At 41.1% G+C, this 18275-nt stretch overlaps 1 protein-coding gene across 1 annotated transcript in view; it reads left to right on the top strand.

Annotated features, from left to right (window-relative positions):
- LOC126474722 (intermembrane lipid transfer protein VPS13B) overlaps positions 1–18275 on the top strand; it is a 205982-nt gene that overhangs the window by 41363 nt on the left and 146344 nt on the right. The window contains exons 7-8 of the mRNA XM_050102201.1: positions 483–744; positions 6333–6529. Coding sequence (XP_049958158.1) covers positions 483–744; positions 6333–6529 — 459 coding nt within the window. The remainder of the gene's footprint in view (positions 1–482; positions 745–6332; positions 6530–18275) is intronic.

Below are 18275 nucleotides of genomic sequence, written 5' to 3'. Positions count from 1 at the left end.
TTGTGTTATACGGGACTAATAGAAAATTCAATCTCCTCCACCCATTCTCTGCAGTGGAAATATTTGTCTGCCATCCATACTGATGACCAAAACTGACCAAATGTCCATATCAGAACTTACCTTATCCAACTAACAACTCCATTCTAATTTTGAGCCTTGCTCAAGTACCATTTATTGTCATTCACAAATTTCTCATATCTAACCCCACCCCCCTGCCCACACACGCATGCACAATGTAAAAAGCTTCAATCTCTTGCATTGCAACAGAATGAACTATTTCATGTTTTAAAAGCCAGAAATTCAATTTTCTATTTTTTCTTCTTCTGTGAGTTGTGCTATATTTGTTCCATCTTCAGCAACTAGTAGATAAATGTTGGTTTTCTGTCCCAAATAATGTTAAAATTATATTTTGTTGACAATAATTCAGATTTGTTTGTATTAACTAAGTAATAACTTATGTGTGTATTATTGATAATGTTCAGGAGCCTCTGCTGTATCGATGTTCCCTGGATATTCGACTGCTTTGCAGTTATCTGTCACCTAAATCAAAACGAGCCAAGGTGACACGAATTGATGTGCATTGTGGCCGCATGGATTTCAGTTTGACAGAACAACAAGTGCCAATGTTGATGCGTTTAGTGCTATTACTTCGTGCACTTCATAGTAGAGAGTTGCAGAGAAGCATGCGCAAGGACAGCAGTACTGGAAGTCATCCGATTGTTGAGGACACAGATCAGGATCTAGGTTAGTAGTAAATTCAATGTTTCAATATCATTTATAATATATGAAACAGGGAAAAATGATATGAATAATACTTAGTTGGGTTAAACAAGTAACATTACCAATACTGTGACAGCATTCACTGAGCTGACAAAAGTATGGGATAACGATACGCACATATACAGATGGTGGTAGTATTGCATGGACAGGGTATAAAAGGCTAATGCATTGGCGGAACTGTCATTTGTACTCAGGTGTTTCATCTGAAAAGGTCTTCAATGTGATTATGTTTGCACGATGGGAATTAACAGACTTTGAATGGGGAATGGTAGTGGGAGCTAGACGCATGGGGCATTCCATTTTGGAAAATGTTAAGGAATTCAGTAGTCTGTGATCCACAGTGTCAAGAGTGTGCTGAGAATATCAAATTTCTGGCATTACATCACATCATGAACAATGCAGTGGCCGACGGCCTTGACAGAGTGTTGCGAAATGTGGCAATAATGAGCTGTGACAGCAGACAACCATCACAAGTGCCTTTGCTAACAGTATGACATCACGTGCAGCATCTCTACTGGACTCGTGACCATATCATTTGGACCCTAGACAACTGGAAAACCATGGCCTGGTCAGATGAGTCCCGTTATCAGTTGGTAAGAGCTGATGGTAGGGTTTGAGTGTGGTGCAAATCACGAAGCTGTGGACTCAAGTTGTCAACAAGGCACTGTGCAAGCTGTTGGTGGCTCCATGATGGTGTGGGCTGTGTTTACATGGAGCAGACTGGGTCCTCTGGATGTCTGGCTACTTAGGAACCATTTGCAGCCATCCATATACATCATGTTCCCAAACAGTGATGGAATTTTTGTGGATGACAATGTACCATATCACTGTGCCACAAATGTTTGTGATTGGTTTAAAGAACACTTTGAGCTTTGGCTTGGCCACCCAGATTGGCAGACATGAATCCTATCGAACACTTATGGGACATAAATGAGAGGTCAGTTCATGCACAAAATCCTGCACTGGCAACACTTTCACAATTGTGGACAGCTATAGCAGCAGCATGGCTCAGTATTTTTGTGGGGGACCTCCAACAACTTGTTGAATCCATGCCAGGTTGAGTTGCTGCACTACCCCGGGCAAAAGGAGGTCCGACATGATATTAGGAGGTATCCCACGACTTTTGTCACCTCACTGTACCACTGTACAGTTTACAAGTAGTCTCACAGTAAAGAAAAGTTAATAGAAGCCAAACAGAGAAAGGAGAAGGAATAAAATGTCATGTTGGTGATAAGTATCAAGAGTGGAATGTATAAGGCAGCTCTTAAGAGGTGTTTGAATGTTCTATTCTGAGTGAAGAATAATAGGTCTCAGAGGAAGATAGTCTCATTAAACCTCTTCATTAAACAAAATAATTGCTGAAATATTAAATGATGTAAATATCAGTAAGGGAAATGGAATGTTAGGAAACACTTTGTGTTACATTGTTGTGTCACTCTGCTTCACATCTTTACATGACAGTGTGTTTATTTTTACATTTACTCTTCTTAGATCATGGTTCACATTTGGAAAACTGCACTAGAGTACTAGAAGAAACACAGTTTTATCTCCAGGCAGAATTTTGTTCCAAGCTATATGTTTGTCCTACATAAGAGAAGTAGTCATGAAATTTAAATGATCAGTTCAAAAAAGTTTATTTGCAAGTTCATCTTCAATTCTGGTACATGTTGAAATCCAGGGAGCAAAACAAAGTAGCACAGCCTTTTTACAAAAGTATAGATTGACTGTGCTGCTTTGTTCAAGGTCTTCTAAAGATGTGCCATGGTACTGTGGTGTGAGGATTTCAGTTGGTGCCAGAACTGCAGACATGTACCTGGAAATAAAGCAAAAATTAATTGAAACTTCCTGGCAGATTAAAACTGTGTGCCCGACCGAGACTCCAAAAATTAATTGCTTAACTCTGTTTTTTAAGTGGTAATTTAATCTTTATGATTACCTCTCTTATGTATCTGTGTATGGTATCACACTTTTTTTTAGCAATTTGATAGTAGTAGTAGTAGTAATAATAATAATAATAATAATAATAATAATAATAATAATAGTATCGGCATCCTTTACACCAAATTTTATGACATTTCTTATTATTATTTTAAATCTGTGAAGAATGGTGTACTTAGAGGTGTTTTATGATTTAATGGTACCCCATGAATATGCCATGAGTATAAGAGTGAGCAACTTACTTAGTTACTTTATTTGATAGATAAAAAATCTATTCACTAAGTGACAGCTCCATCTTCAGGCAGAAGGGTTGACAAGGAAGGAAGAAGGGTGAAGGACTTAAGAGGTCTAGCAAAAGGGTTAGATTTCAGGAAAGTCAGAGGAGACTTACCATACGGGATGAGAAGGAAAGACTGGCTGCGAAAGCTTGCCAACTACAACAGTCTTTTATGTGTATGTTCTGCTGCCACTTGGTGAGTAGATTTTTTATCTATCCAATTAAATAATTTTGTCAGTAATTTATTGTTTTCATTATTACTTATTTACTTTCATATACCATGGATTGTGTTCTCTGTATCTCAACATAATGTGATTTATGTCAAAACTGATTGACAAAAATAATATAGTTCTGCAATGGAAATATGGCTCTGTGCTGGTTTGAATGAATGGTTACAAGGTTACAAATCACTATGTGTGTGTCCCCTCCTAATACACACAAATAAAATGGAGTAGAAGGATTTGCCAAGTAAAGAACTTTCAATTTCTTTTAAACTTGTTCTTATTGTCCATCAGCATTTTAAAATCCCAAGGGAGTGGCTGTACATATTTATTTGACTGTTTCTGGTTAAGTATCACACTAAGCCATGAATAATGAAGGTCAGTTTTATTACTGGTGTTATATTTATAACACTTGTGGTTTCATTCCTGTATGGTTATTAAGAAGTGACTTCATAAGGGACTACTGTCTGAAGGTCAGTTTTATTACTGGTGTTATATTTATAGCACTTGTGGTTTCATTCCTGTATGGTTATTAAGAAGTGACTTCATAAGGGACTACTGTACTGCGAAACTGTTGTTAATGATGGATAGTTATCTATAGGAGGCTGAGGATGAATGGTATATAAAATTTTTTGTTACTTGTTATTATGAAGTAAGTATCTCATGTCTAAGAACAAAAATTCCCCATATTAATCCATTCTACATTCATGAATGGAAATATGGAAAGCAAACTAATTTTCCCTCATTTGGATCAAGAAAATTGTTAATAACATGTAGAGCAGGAGTTGCCTAAATGATGATGATAATGATGATGATGACTGTATTAAGGATGAATGTGCCTTTCTTCTCGTTCCTTGAAATTTGGGAAACGGGAGGGAGGTACTAGCAGAAATGACTCTTTGTGGATGGATTGTGAGTTCTGCCTGAATAGTTCACTTGGTAAGAGTAATGCCTGCAAAAGTCCAGGCTCTGGCTTTGAGTCCCAGTTCAGCACTCAGTTTTAATCTCTCACGAAGTTTAAGAAAAAAAAAAAAAAAAAAAAAACAAAAAAAAAAAAACAAACAAAAAAACAAAAAAAAAAGTATGATGTGTATATGTAGACTGAAGCAACAAATGAAAGTTTGTACCAAGGACAAAATTCGAACCCAGGTCTTTTGCACATGTGCTAATCATTATGCCACCCTGTCACAGTGGCATTATACAACTGCACCGTCTACCCTAGCATGCCTTCTTCCTCAGTCCAGATTCCCATTCATGACTTTGCTCACTTGGTATGCCCCCTTAACTTGAACATCGTGGTGCATGGATTGAGGAGATAGGCATGCTGGGGTAGTTCGCATGGTTGTACAAAGCCACTGTGCCAGGGTGACATAGTTGTTAGCCCATCTGCCAAATGAGCAAGAGACCCAGGCTAGAATCCCCACCTTGGTACAAATTTTCATTTGCGCTTCAGTCTGCATGTGTTCATCATAGATGTTTGATACTTGAAAGGGACTGTGGAACCATATACTTTCACCGCTGTGTTCCACTTGATATCATTTAACTTTCTTCCAAACTCTACTATGCTGCTAGATGAAATTTGAAAAATGAGAATTTAAAACTAGAAGAGAGATTGTAAGCAGGTCAGTGTTCAGTGGAAAGCCATAAATGAGCCAAAAGAGGTGAACACTTAGTAGAGTCCAATTGTAAAGAGGAATAATCAAATAAATGAAATGAGTAGGTAAGGCAAGGTAAACAAACAATAAAAGAAAGAAGAATAACAAGAGTGAAAAAAATTACTGTATATTGAGGCGAGATTGGTGGTGAAATGGAAGCTCATATTCTGAGGAACGAGTGTTGAGGAAGGGGAGTCCAGTTGGTATATGTGCTAAACAGGCATGTGGCTCACAACTGTTGTGTTGAAGGGTGTTCACTCTACTTATTTCCTTCCCTAACCCGAGCTTGCGCTCCGTCTCTAATGACCTCGTTGTCGACGAGACGTTAAACACTACACATACTGTCTTGATTAGCTTTAACTGCTGCTAACTTCCAGCCCTCCAAACAATTTTTGCAACTGATCAGATGCTACACTACAAATAGACAAAAATGTATTGTGGCAATACATGATTACATGTTGCAGATTTCACTCAGCATCCAAATAGTTGTGATCTTAGTGCCAAATTTACTACACATGCCATCTATTTTTTCCTCTAGAACTTCACAGATGAGGGGTTGCTCTAAGGAACTTTAAGCCTTTTCATATACCCTTTAGATTCCAACCATTTCCAGCTATTTCCCCCTTTCACTGGTAGGAGCCCCTGATTCTAATAAATAGCAATTTTACAGCTATCTACATGTTTCCATATGCTGATTTTAGTATAAAAAGGATAGATTGCTACTCACCACACAGCAGAGATGCAGAGTCGCAGATAGGCACAAGAAAGTTTTCGGTCAAAAATTCTTCTTCCTAATAAGACAACACGCATGCGCATATCCACGCAAATGCAACTGACACACATATGGCCACTGTCTCTGGCTGCCAGGGCTAGACACCATAATGGATGAGGCTGAAGGGATAATAGTCGGGCTACACTAGACCAGAATAGACTGTCCTCAGAAGTCGGAACAGTGGTCATGTTTGTGTGAGTTGGATTTGCGTGAATGTATGTGTGCACATGTTATTTAATTCAGAAGAAGGCCTTTGGTCAAAAGGGTTCTGGTCTAACAGTCTTTTAGCACACTGGACTCGCATTCGGGAGGACGACAGTTCAATCCCGTCTCCAGGCATCCTGATTTACGTTTTCCGTGATTTCCCTAAATCGTTTCAGGCAAATGCCGGGATGGTTCCTTTGAAAGGGCACGGCCGATTTCCTTCCCAATCCTTCCCTAACCCGAGCTTGCGCTCCGTCTCTAATGACCTCGTTGTCGACGAGACGTTAAACACTAACCACCACCATCTAACAGTCTTTTTGTTATGTCTCTCCGTGACTCAACATCTCCACTATACAGTGAATAGCAATCTATCCTTTTCATAATATTGTCATTATTCCCCCTGGATTTTCCTTTGTTTTGATATGCTATTGATTGTGCTGCAGATTTTTCTATGCTGATAATACTAATTCAGAATATATTTCTAGATGGTGATGAAGATGATAATGGAGGTGACGATGAAGAAAAAGCAGAAGAATCATGGGCTGGCTGGGCTTTGAGCTTTGTTCCTTCACTATATCCAGCACATGGAACAGAGGAGTGGGAAAATGACCAATACATTCCAGTACCTGGTCCTACAATGCACGCTGGTTTTTATATGGAGCAGGCTTCAGTTTCGTTGAAGGTACTGTGCAATTTGCATCTGCATCTGCTCTCTGCAAGCTACGTTATGGTTTGTGACAGAAGGTATTTTGCGTACCAGTATCTTTTATTCCCAATCACTAATGGCACATAGAAAGACATAGAAAGAATGTCTGCTGGTAGGTCTACATATGACCTGGAACATTTGTGATTTTACCATTGTGGTCATTTTGCGAGATGTTTGTAGGAGGAAGTATGAGGGTGAGTCAAATGAAAACGTTAAATTTGTAATTTCACACCGTTATCCTTTAAGTTGGTAAACGTGCTACAAACAGTGTGCAGAATGGCCTGTAGGTGGCAGCATAGTGCAGATGCACACGTACTGTTGCAGTATCAGTATAAAGATGGCTGCCCCACTTGAGACCTGCACCAGGGAAGAACAGCGTTCTGTTATTCGGTTTTTGCATAGTGAAGGTGTGAAACCTATTGAAATTCATCGACGAATGAAGGTTCAGTACAAGCATGTTTGTCACAGCAGTAAGTCTACGAATGGAGTAGGAAGTTCGCAAATGGTGTGACTTCGGTGGAAGATGCTCCTTGTCTAGGTCAGGCACAACGAGTTGTGACTCCACAGAACATTGCAGCAGTTGAAGCCATAGTGAAGGAAAACTGCCGAGTGACACTCAATGACATTTCAGCATGTTTACAGATTAGTCATGGGTCAGCACACCACATTGTGCATGATGTGCTCCAGTTTCACAAAGTGTCAGCAAGATGGGTGCCATGGCAGCTGACTCCTGAAATGAGAGAACGACGTGTTGATGCTTGTGAAGAACTTCTTCGGCACTTTGAACGAGAAGGTGATGGCTTCCTTGCAAGAATCATTACTGGGGATGTAACCTGGGTTCACTTCCACCAACCAAAAACGAGGAGAGTGAGTAAAGAATGGCACCATTCCTCATCACCAAAACCAAAGAAGTTTCGAACAGAACCATCAGCAGGGAAGGTTATGCTGACTCTCTTTTAGGACGAAAAAGGCGTCATTTTGGAGCATTACATGGCTAGAGGGACCACTGTCACCAGTGCATCATACACAGATCTCCTAAAAAATCATATGCAGTCTGCAATCAAATCAAAGTGACCTGGATTGCTGTCAGCAGGTGTCCATTTGCAACACGACAATGCAAGGCCCCACACCGCCCGTACAACAGTTGCAACAATCACAGACCTGCATTTTGAGTGTCTTCCTCATCCACCATACTCACCAGACTTTGCCCCAAGTGATTTCCACATATTTGGACCACTCAAAGACACAATGGGAGGAAAGAAGTTCCATTCTGATGAAGAGGTACACCACGCAGTGCATGAGTGGTTGCGCGGACTACCAAAATAATTTTTTTCTAAAGGAATTTATGCACATTGTAAGTGCCGGAGGACTTGCATTAAACGTGGGGGGAGATTATGTGGAAAAGTGATACAGCTTTGTACCACTTCTGCACAATAAATAATATTTTAAAAAATATTTAAGGTTTTCATTTGACTCACCCTCGTAATAAGTACCTCGACTCTTTGTGGAATATGATTTCTCAGAATTGTAATGGTTAACCTTGTTTTAATGCACAATGCCTCTCTTGTAGTGACAACTGGAGTTGAATGAGGATTTCCATGAGACACTTGCCTGACTAGATGAATCCGCAGTGCTTCATTATTGCCCATTTCTTGGATATGAGGCAGCAGTTGCTATACTTTATATATTATGATTATTTGCATTCATCCAATTTAATAGTACTTGATACAGTTCAGCTGTACATTTCGAGAGACTGCTCTCATAATCCCACTGTTGTACATGCACTCAGTGCAATCCCTGGGAATGAAGATTGCAGTAAGATTGACCAAGTTTGCAAGCAGCTAATCAGCTAGACGAATGAGTCTGAAGGGGTAAAAATTGGGTGCGGGACAGTCAGTGTAGAGAAACTCCAGTTTGGACAAGTCTCAGGCCTAGAAGTTGTTTCCATCCATTTTCTGCCATTCAGTTCTTAGCTGTGGGTATCTCCTCTGAGGGCACTTTTTTCCTCTAAATTATAATCAGATCCAATATGTTCAGAACTTTTGCTCTGACAAACCTTAAACCTGTTCGTACTTCTCTTTGTCCAAATTCCCCACACCAAGCTCTCTTATTCCAAAACAGTATGGTTAGCCAGTGCCACATTGTAGCTAGTTGGATGGACCTCCACAATCACATTGAAGGAATGTCTAGACCACTTACAGGACCGAGCAATAGACTATGTTTACGGTGTTACAGGTGCAGTTGAGTTACTTTAGTTAAGCAGCAGCTGTGTACTATGAATTAGTGGAATGGGTCACCAGTCCTTTTTAAACGTACTAAGCCTAATGTGAAGTAAAGTTCTGTCAGTTTGGAAGTGAAAGATGAGAGAAGCCAGAAAGCTCACAGCACTTCATTATTGCCCATTTCTTGGATATGAGGCAGCAGTTGCTATACTTTATGTATTATGATTATTTGCATTCGTCCAATTTAATAGTACTTGATAAAGTTCAGCTGTACATTTTGAGAGACTGCTCTCATAATCAGGGTGTTGACACTCAGTTTATGGCATGCACAAAATGAAATAAAATAAAATAAAAAGCTTATTTAACTATGGGTTCTCATCTTATGTAAAACTGTTCACTTCACTAACTGTGACTGTGCAGCTGGCTGTCCCCTATTCTTCAGCTGTGGATACCAAGAGTGCCCACTAGCTGAAGAGGAGGACGTAGCACGCTGCATGGTTGCATTGTGTGAAGTGGATAAGAAGACTAGGGCACATAGGTAATGTTTTGTTTTCTTTTATTTCATTTCATTTTATCTAAAGAACATGATGAAGCGAGTGTCAACAACCTGATGATGAGAACATAGTCTCACAGTGAAATTGTATGAAGTGCTTCATTGCAAATGATTATTACTTATAAAGATCGCAACAATATGACAGCAGCTGGTGCTGCCAAGGTAGTCGCTGTGGACGGCAGCTGGCAGCAGCAACTGATGGTGCTGTGAGGACACAGTCAGCATGCAACAGTGGATGATGAGTAGAAGCAGGTCTTCACTCAGTGAGTGAAACAACCTAGCAGGCATGTCAGGTGAGGGAGATGTAATTGTGCAACGGCACTAACATACAAAGTCACCCAGTGGGAAACGTGCTGCTTTGTTGAAAGAACTTAACTTAATACCACAGTCATTTAATGGTAACAAAAATATCAATGATTGTGGTATAGCTTTCCAGCTTGTCAGCACAGAGTGGGATGGAACTTTGTTGAAATTTTTAAAAACTATGATAATGGGTTCTATGCAAAACAAATGGTTAATTAGAGATCTAAGAATCACTTAATAAGATTTGTGTGCGAATCTTGTGGAGACTTGCCTGAGTAAGAAAATGTTAGATCATTAAGCATGCAAAATGTTTGCAAACTGACAAGAGCATGAAGAAGATATAGAGCAATGGTGGTTACAACTTAATGCAACGCAACATCATTTTAGCGAAGCTATTTGAGGCACACTGCAAGAATTAGAGTTGACTAGCAGCCTTGTGCTCACTTGGAAACTAAGTAGAACTTTGTTTATGAAGATATGATCAAATCAATAGTGCATGCTTGTAGATAATGAATGACATTGGCAGACATAATAGAGATTGCTTTGAGAGAGGAAAGTGTGATTGCTTTAGCAATGAAAAGGTAAATATCTGAATTAGAGGTACAGCACTGCATAGCAAAATAAAAGCAATGAATTGTTTCAGGTGCAGCAGACCAGTCCATGTAGTGCAGGCCTGTCTGTCAGATAAAAGAGTAGGGAAGGCAGAACCAGCAGTAATGGGGAATGGAGCAAATAATAGAAGAGTGCCAGTTGGGAAAACCAATGTTGATCCCTCCATTTTTAGGGGTAGTTATTGAGAAACTGAAAATTTGTTAGTGATGTGGTGTTCACTGTGAAACTTGCCAGGGCACAGAGGTCCAGTTGTGCATCGAAGCATTGTAACAAACTAGTCACCATGTAATAGACTGCATGAAGTGTGCATGATATACACAGAAAAAGAAGAAAGTGCTCGCAAATTAAGCAGGGCATAAGAAAACAGGCATGATGTGCCTTGCAAGGAAAAATAGTGAGAGCCATCTGCAAAAACAAAAGTGAATTTGCAGAGCTGGAGTGTCGGTAAGGCATACACAGCCAGATGAAATTCCATATTGATAATGGGGTGCAAATATGTTTGACACAAAGGAGTATCTAAAGTGCTGTTGGAAAGTATGATGCAATCAGGTGCATTAGGAGTCAGGATATCATTAATATAATTGCAGAGATGAGACACCGAGAGATTTTGGCTTATTGTTGTTTTTGACTATGCAAGAAGGACCAAGCTGTGGGCTGGTCTTTGCTGATACTAGGTGTGTGGAGAGGTGGAAAAGGCTTACTTCCATTTTAGAAAGATGAGCTTTAAGTCGCCACATCTTAAAATATTCATAAAGTTTAGTGAGGCTATTCATTAGGTGCTCATCATATTCAGAATTATCTTCACTCTGATATGAAATTTCAAGGTCACCTGCACACTGGAGTTTTTTTGGCAGGTCTAGTTTAGCATGTCTGCTATGTAGCGAGATCAGAGTGAGAACAGAGCCTTGAGGTGAGCCACCTTAAGTACATGCCATATGCACTTCTTTTCACCTTGTTGTACTTCAAACAGCTAATTGCTCAACATGTTGCTTAAGAGGTTACCCAGAGTCTTGCAATGTATTGTTTCCAGAAATTTCGGGATTAGATTCTTATGCTACACTTGCCATAAGCTGCTGACAGGTCAAGAAATACTACTCTAGTTTTGAGTGTCTTCTGGTAGCCAGTTTCTATGTTAGTAATCAAGGAGAGCACTCAGGCACAGCAACTTCTACGGGGTGTAAACCCATATTGTTCAGGTGGTACCATGGAAATAATTTGATCTTGTAATTCTTCCCAAGCACAGATAAGTAGAGATATTGGGCAAAAGTGTTCTGCAGCTACCCCTTCTTTTCCAGTTTTTTTTATTTTTTTTTTTATTTTTTTTTTTATTTTTTTTTTTTTTTTTTATACACTACCATTTGTGGAAACTGCAACACGAAGAAGGAAATTCATGAAATCAATTAATTTAACGCCATAGGTTAGGTACATTACAAGTAAGAAATTAATACCTTTTCAAATCAGTACATGTCCTTTGAGCGCTACTATTCAGTATGTCATGTGGCCACCATGCACTGGAATTAGAGCTGCTACATGCTGTGGTATTGAATCAATAAGGTTCTGAATACGTTCCTGAGGGATTTCCCTCCACATAGTTTGTATCCGAGCCCACAAATCTGTGGCATCAGTTACTGGAGAACCTTGACACACCAGGTGCCGATCAACCATATCCCAGACGTGTTTGGTAGGCAAAATGTCTGGCGAATGTGCAGGCCAGGGAAGCAGTGGCACCCGTCGCTCTTCGAAGAAGGCCTGTACATTCCTCTTAATTTGTGGCTGGGCATTGTCGTGTTGAAATATGGCCTGTGGAGATGCCTGAAGCAGGGGGAGTACCTCACGCTCCACAACCGCCGTTAGGTACCGGTTGCTGTGCCTGCGGTATGTACGAGGCGAGATCGGTTGTTGTAACCAATGGTGCCCCAAACCATCACACATCGTGTTTGTCCGCTATGCCACTCTACAGTGCAGCCCTTCAGGTTGCACTCACCACGGTACAGCCGGACACATATGCGGCCATCACTGTTGGAAGCATTGAAGTGGGACTCATCCGAAAGAGTGCACAAAATGATGGTCATGTTTGATGGTCCAGTTCCCACTCGACACTGTGTACGACCTTCCTCTATCCACTGCTTCCACACACGCTTCACTGTCGTAGCAGCATGCCCTGTGCAAGCTGAAATGTCATGGTATGACAACCCCATTTCCCAAAGACCAATCATTACGCCCCTTTCGAACTTGCTCATATGCCCATATGGCTCCCTTTGATATCGACAAGGCACACTGGCACTCACTTTATAGTTTCCACCTTGTGTGGCAGCTCTGTATTGACTACACTAGGCACATCACTGAACCCGTCGGACCGACACGAGAGGGCTCTGCTCAGCCTACATGTACCCCATCTCGCTGCAAAACGTATCAAGTATTGCTTGCACACCCGTCACCACTTCCACCAAGTGTGGCACTATTTGGGTAAGTCCTTCTCGGTGTTGCACTTTTCACAAATGGCATTGTGTATAACAATAACTTAAACTCTCATAAATTTTGCTAGTAATGATCCTATGTGAAGAATTAATTAATTGTGTGGAAGTAATCAACTTCAATCTCCATTTTGATGTGAAAGAAAAGGGCACATTCAAGGCTAGAAGATGGGGTACAGAGTGCACACCTGCACTTTGCATGTCAACTGTGGACACATCTGGGCATAATACAGGTACTATCATCAGAACGCTCCTTCCCAGAAGACAATGTTGCCCCATTCTCACCACCTATAGCCTACATATTCCTCCAATGTGATCTGCTTCTGTATCACATTGGAACTTTCAGAAAGCAGAGTGGAATAAATTCTCAAAAGTATTGATGAGTCAGTAGAAAAGATTCCTGCCATACCAAGCCCATACTCAAAGTTTCACTGCCAAAAACAGTGTACACGTAGGATGCTGTAAAGAGTACATCTGTGCATGGACCCAAGTGATCAACCAGCTATATTATAAATTCAAGGAAAGTGAGGACCAAGAAACACATATGTCCTGATGAATTCCTTGAATGAACAAAGGGGAGAAAAGTTTGCACAGGGAAACCAGGGATGCTGGCTTCACACATTCCAATAGAAAAGCTTCGACATTGTTTCAGAAACTGGGACAAGACTCTTCCCACAACACAAAGAAGTCAACAGTCTCAGGCAACACAACACCAGTCACTTACTGAGAGTTTCAAAGCATAAAACAAATGTTCGACAAGGAAATAAAGAATTAGTGAGATCAAGAAACTGTTCAGTGTAACCCAGGATTTTGTGCTCCATATAAGATCACTGAACTGGAGGCAGCCCTTAAGCGTATGAAATGTAGAATATCTGCTGGGCTCTACCCTGAATTTTTGGTGCTCAGTGGAATTGGAATGCGAGATTGATACAGAGGGTATGAAAAAAGAGGCAACTCTTTGTAAACAGGACTGAACCTGAAGCAAAAGGCAAGTAGGAATCTGGTGGTTAGTAGAGACTGTAAGTGAACAGAGATTGCCAGAGTGAAAATAAAATGAGGTAATGAGAAAGGCATTCAAGTCAAAAGAATGCTGACAATAGGGCCTCGAGAGGAATGAGTGTGCCAAATAAAAATGGATGTAAAAGGAATGACAGAGGCTATTGTTCCAAAATATATAATAATGTGTTGGTAAAAATGGAAGTAGGGATATGTGTAACATATTTACTGAATGCCACAGATAAGGTAGTAGCAGCAGAATTCCCATTGCTGGTAGCTGAGGCAGTGCTGGAAAAAGGAATCATCCAGTGTGTGCTATGTCAGTTAAGACCAAGCAACAAGTAAAGGTATGAATAAATATTCTAAAAGAGAATATAAATGTTAGTTATTTAAATGCATTAGGGAAAGTGGCCATTACTGAAATGTGCGCAATGTATAGTGATTTGTTTCACTTGCCATGAGGTGTGTCATCTTACACAGAGGGTGTCAGGCATGAAATCAGACTTCTAGCAGAAGCAGGGAAGGTAGAATAATTTCATCATGACCCTTCAGAAGCAAGTGATTAGCAAGAAGTGTGGGAAAGTGAGATAATGTGATACCCTGTTTCAGATTCTGTGTGATTGACAGGTACCAGTGTAGGAGAGCAAAGTTGCTAGCTTGTACACAACATGCTATGTGTTTGTATGATCGATAGTTGCACATGCGCCTAAAAAGAAATTAGAAAGGCTATTAGCAGGTCCTATTAAACAAAGGGGATTGAGAAAAGATGGCTTTCAGAATGTTGCACAATGGGCAAACAATGCTGCATATCTATATTCGAGGCACTGTAACAGCACAGTGGTATTGCAGGGAGATTATTCTGGATCATGTCCATCTGTTTATGGGTGTGGTATGTCCAAGCTTTGCCTGCCAACACGGAAATGGCGAGGTGTCAGACACACTGAAAAGTGAATATATTGAACATAAAGAAAGATCTGCATACCCTCCCCCCCCCCCCCCCCCCCCCCCAACCATACCCAAAACCTCTAGAGCATAGCTGGAATGATCTTGGCAGAAATGTTTCTCAATGAACACTGCTTGCTGAACCGTGCAAGAACTGGAAACTGCGCTGAGAAAGGAGTTGGAATGATGTTCAAGATACCTCATTACATTTGAGTTCAAAATATGTTCTAAGATTCTACCCTTGGATCTTCATTTGCAAAGAAACATTTGAAAACTGGGTTCACCATTTGTGTGTTTGCTCTGCTACATCAGTTTGTTTCTGTCTCATTCATGAGTATTTGGATGCTGTCGATGGTACCAATAACAGCATTTACATATAACCAGAATATCTTCGGGCTTTGTGAGACATCTTTAAACACTATTCCACAATGTTAGTCACTGAATAATTCTCATATTGCTCTTTTGTCAGCCAAACACAGTGAAATTCAGCATCTCTCTATCTATACCCCTACACTTTGTTTACTTATATTACACTGTTGTCTGTTTCTTTCGAAGCTTCTTTATAAGTGTCTATATACCATGGAGGGTCCCTCTCTTCATGAATTGTTCTATAGGTGCATACTATCAAGTGTATGGTCAACTATTCATCAAAACCTTAACCAGTGTTCTTGTACATGCTCCTGTCCAGAGCTACATGTTTCCAAGTTCCTCTCTGAGATATGACTCTGCTGCCTCTTATCTAGTTTGCTGAAAATGAGTTGTAAAGACCCTCTGTGTCCTTGAATTAGAATAACACTGAAAGTTTCTGGGACTGTGCAGAACAATATGCTAAATGCCAATAACAACCAAAGTAATCTGGCCAGTGTGATTTATTGTGACTCCATTGGTTAGACACCTATGGCTTATTTGTCCAGAAGCTTGTTTAGTCATACTGCTGTAAATCACAGTAATTGTTAATGTTGTTACTCGCCGATCTTTCAAAGTGCCGCCGCGCAGTTACGCGCGTCCTCTACATGCGGCGCTGTCTGCCAGCCATGCAGCAGCAGCGCCACCTAAGCGGCCAGCCAGCCAGTGGCCGCTAGACTTGGACTCAATTATGATTTGACTGTTAAAGTGTACACGCATCTTACTCTGTTTACTTGATCTGTGACTTTCATGTATTGCATCTTCCTTGAAATATATTTGTTCAACTTGAAGTTATAACAATTGGCAACGAGGTAGTGATTTTTCTTTTCCATCGTTGACCCACATGATTCCATGGCTACTTTAGAGCAACTATTGCAAGGTCTCATAGAACAGCAAACGTTTCTCACAAATGCGATTCGTGATTTCGTCGCAGCATCAAGTGCGGGGCATATGTTGTTGTCTCTACCTACTTTTCCTTCTTACGACGAGATGGTGGAAGACTGTTCTGATTACGAAAAACATCTTCGACAGCACTTCTTGGCATTTCATGTCGCGGACGAACAAACATGTAAGTCTCTGCTCCTTTCATGGATTTCACCTCAAATGTGTCAGTTGTTGTCGCAATTAGCTCCTTTGAAAGATCCTGCGTCTTTGTCCTTTTTTGAAATGTGCTCACTTCTGTCCGTCTATTTTCAAAAGCAAACGCATGTGGTAGCCTCTCGTGTTGCCTTTTATCGTTGTCAAAAACAACCGAATCAATCCTATTGCACTTGGGCTGCTGAACTTCACGGCCTCAGTAGAAAGTGTCAATTTGTTACTGAAGTTCACAAAGAATCCTACGCCGATTCCATGGTACAGGATGCTATTATCCGATCGGCGCACGACAATGAAGTTAGGCAGCATGCCCTTCAGTTGGCAAATCTGACTCTAGGTGAAGTCCTATCCATAGCTCAGTCTTTTGAAATTTCTCGCACTGCTGGAGCGCAAATAGAGGCATGGGGCGATGTCGGGGAAATACAACCTCTGTGCGATGTTGATGGAGCGTGTGGCGTGTCCCCGCCGGCCGACGTGGTCCCTGTACGCTCCCAAGCGCAGCCTCGACCTAACCGAAAACAAACCTCTAAGAAACTGCAGCAAAACCCACGGCAACTTCCTTCATGTCCGCGGTGTTTTACGAAACATTCATGAGAAGATTGTCCACAACGTTGGGCCGTGTGTCACAAATACAAAAAAAAAAAAAAAAGGGTCGTATATCATCCGTTTGCAAATCCGACCGCATACATGATGTTCATGAACATGACGCTGATTCTGATTCTGTGTTGTCTGTCAGTTGTACTTCTTCCCTTTCAGGGAAGTTATTCCTCACTGTCCAAATACTTGGTCGAGATGTTCGCTTGCAGGTGGATACTGGTTCTGCTGCCACGATCATCAATTCTCAGACGTATCTTCAGTTGGGTTCTCCAATCCTGTCACCTGTCACTAGGCAATTATGGACTTACAATAAACATAAGATTTCTCTCTTAGGACAAGTTGATGCTGTGGTATCTTACACGTCTGTCGTTCGCACTGTTCCCATCTTTGTGGCCGACCAATTGGATTCCTTGTCGACGACATTTTCGTCTCTTTTTTTCTGTTGGGTTAGGCCGTGCAAACGACTATGAAGCTCATATCACACTCAAACCCACTACTCGGCCTAAGTTTTTTTGGGCGCAGCCCATTCCTGTGACCCTTCGTGATCAGGTCAAATGGGAGCTGAATCGTCTCACTGCTTCAGAGGTCTTGCTTCCTGTCACTTCCAGTGAGTGGTCCTCTCCTGTCGTTGTTGTTGCTAAGCCAAATGGTGATATTTGTCTCTGTGGCAATTTCAGAGCCACTGTAAATGGTCAATGCCTTATCAACACTTACCCTATGCCTCGACCTGGAGAATTGTTCACTAAACTTGCTGGAGGCCAGTATTTTTCTAAACTTAACCTGTCAGAAGCTCATCATCAACTTCCTCTTGACACTGCTTCCCGGCAATTTCTGGTCCTTAACATGCCTTTTAGCATCTATCAATACCAACGATTGCCATTCAGAGTTGCCAGTGCCCCTGCTCTCTTTCAGTGATTCTTGGAACAATTATTGCTCACTTTCCCTGGGTGTATAAATTACCAGGACGACATTGTTGTCACTGGCTCCACCACTGACGAACGTCTTCAAAATCTCCGCACACTTTTTCATGTCTTACAGACTGCCGGTCTTAAGTGTAACCTTCAGAAATCAAAATTTTTTCAGGCATATATCACGTACTTGGGGGTTTCAGCTCTATCGGGATGGTATTCATCCGCTTCAGCAAACTGTCGCTGCGATTGATGCCCTTCCTAGCCCTACATCTGTTAAGGAACTGCAGGCCTTCTTGCGGAAAATAGCATACTATCACAAGTTTTTACCATCTGCTGCTTTGGTGGCTCAGCCGTTGCATCGCCTGTTGCATAAAATAGTGCCTTTTCACTGGTCCGCATCATGCGATGCAGCTTTCCAGAAATTGAAGATTACGCTGAAACAGGCCCCGTGCCTGGCTACTTATCGACCACTTGTTTCCTTGTTACATCCATCAACGTCACTTCCCGACAAGGCTGCACACCGCCTCCAGCATTGGGCTCTTTACTTGTCTCGTTTCAATTATGAGATCCATTTCTGGCCGCCGGCTCAACATGCGAATGCTGATGCTCTGT

This window comes from Schistocerca serialis, chromosome 4 (assembly GCF_023864345.2).
Source record: "Schistocerca serialis cubense isolate TAMUIC-IGC-003099 chromosome 4, iqSchSeri2.2, whole genome shotgun sequence".
Classification (NCBI taxonomy): Eukaryota; Metazoa; Arthropoda; class Insecta; order Orthoptera; family Acrididae; genus Schistocerca; species Schistocerca serialis.
The sequence above is the reverse complement of the archived record's forward strand: the minus strand, read 5'-3'. Positions and strand labels throughout refer to the sequence as shown.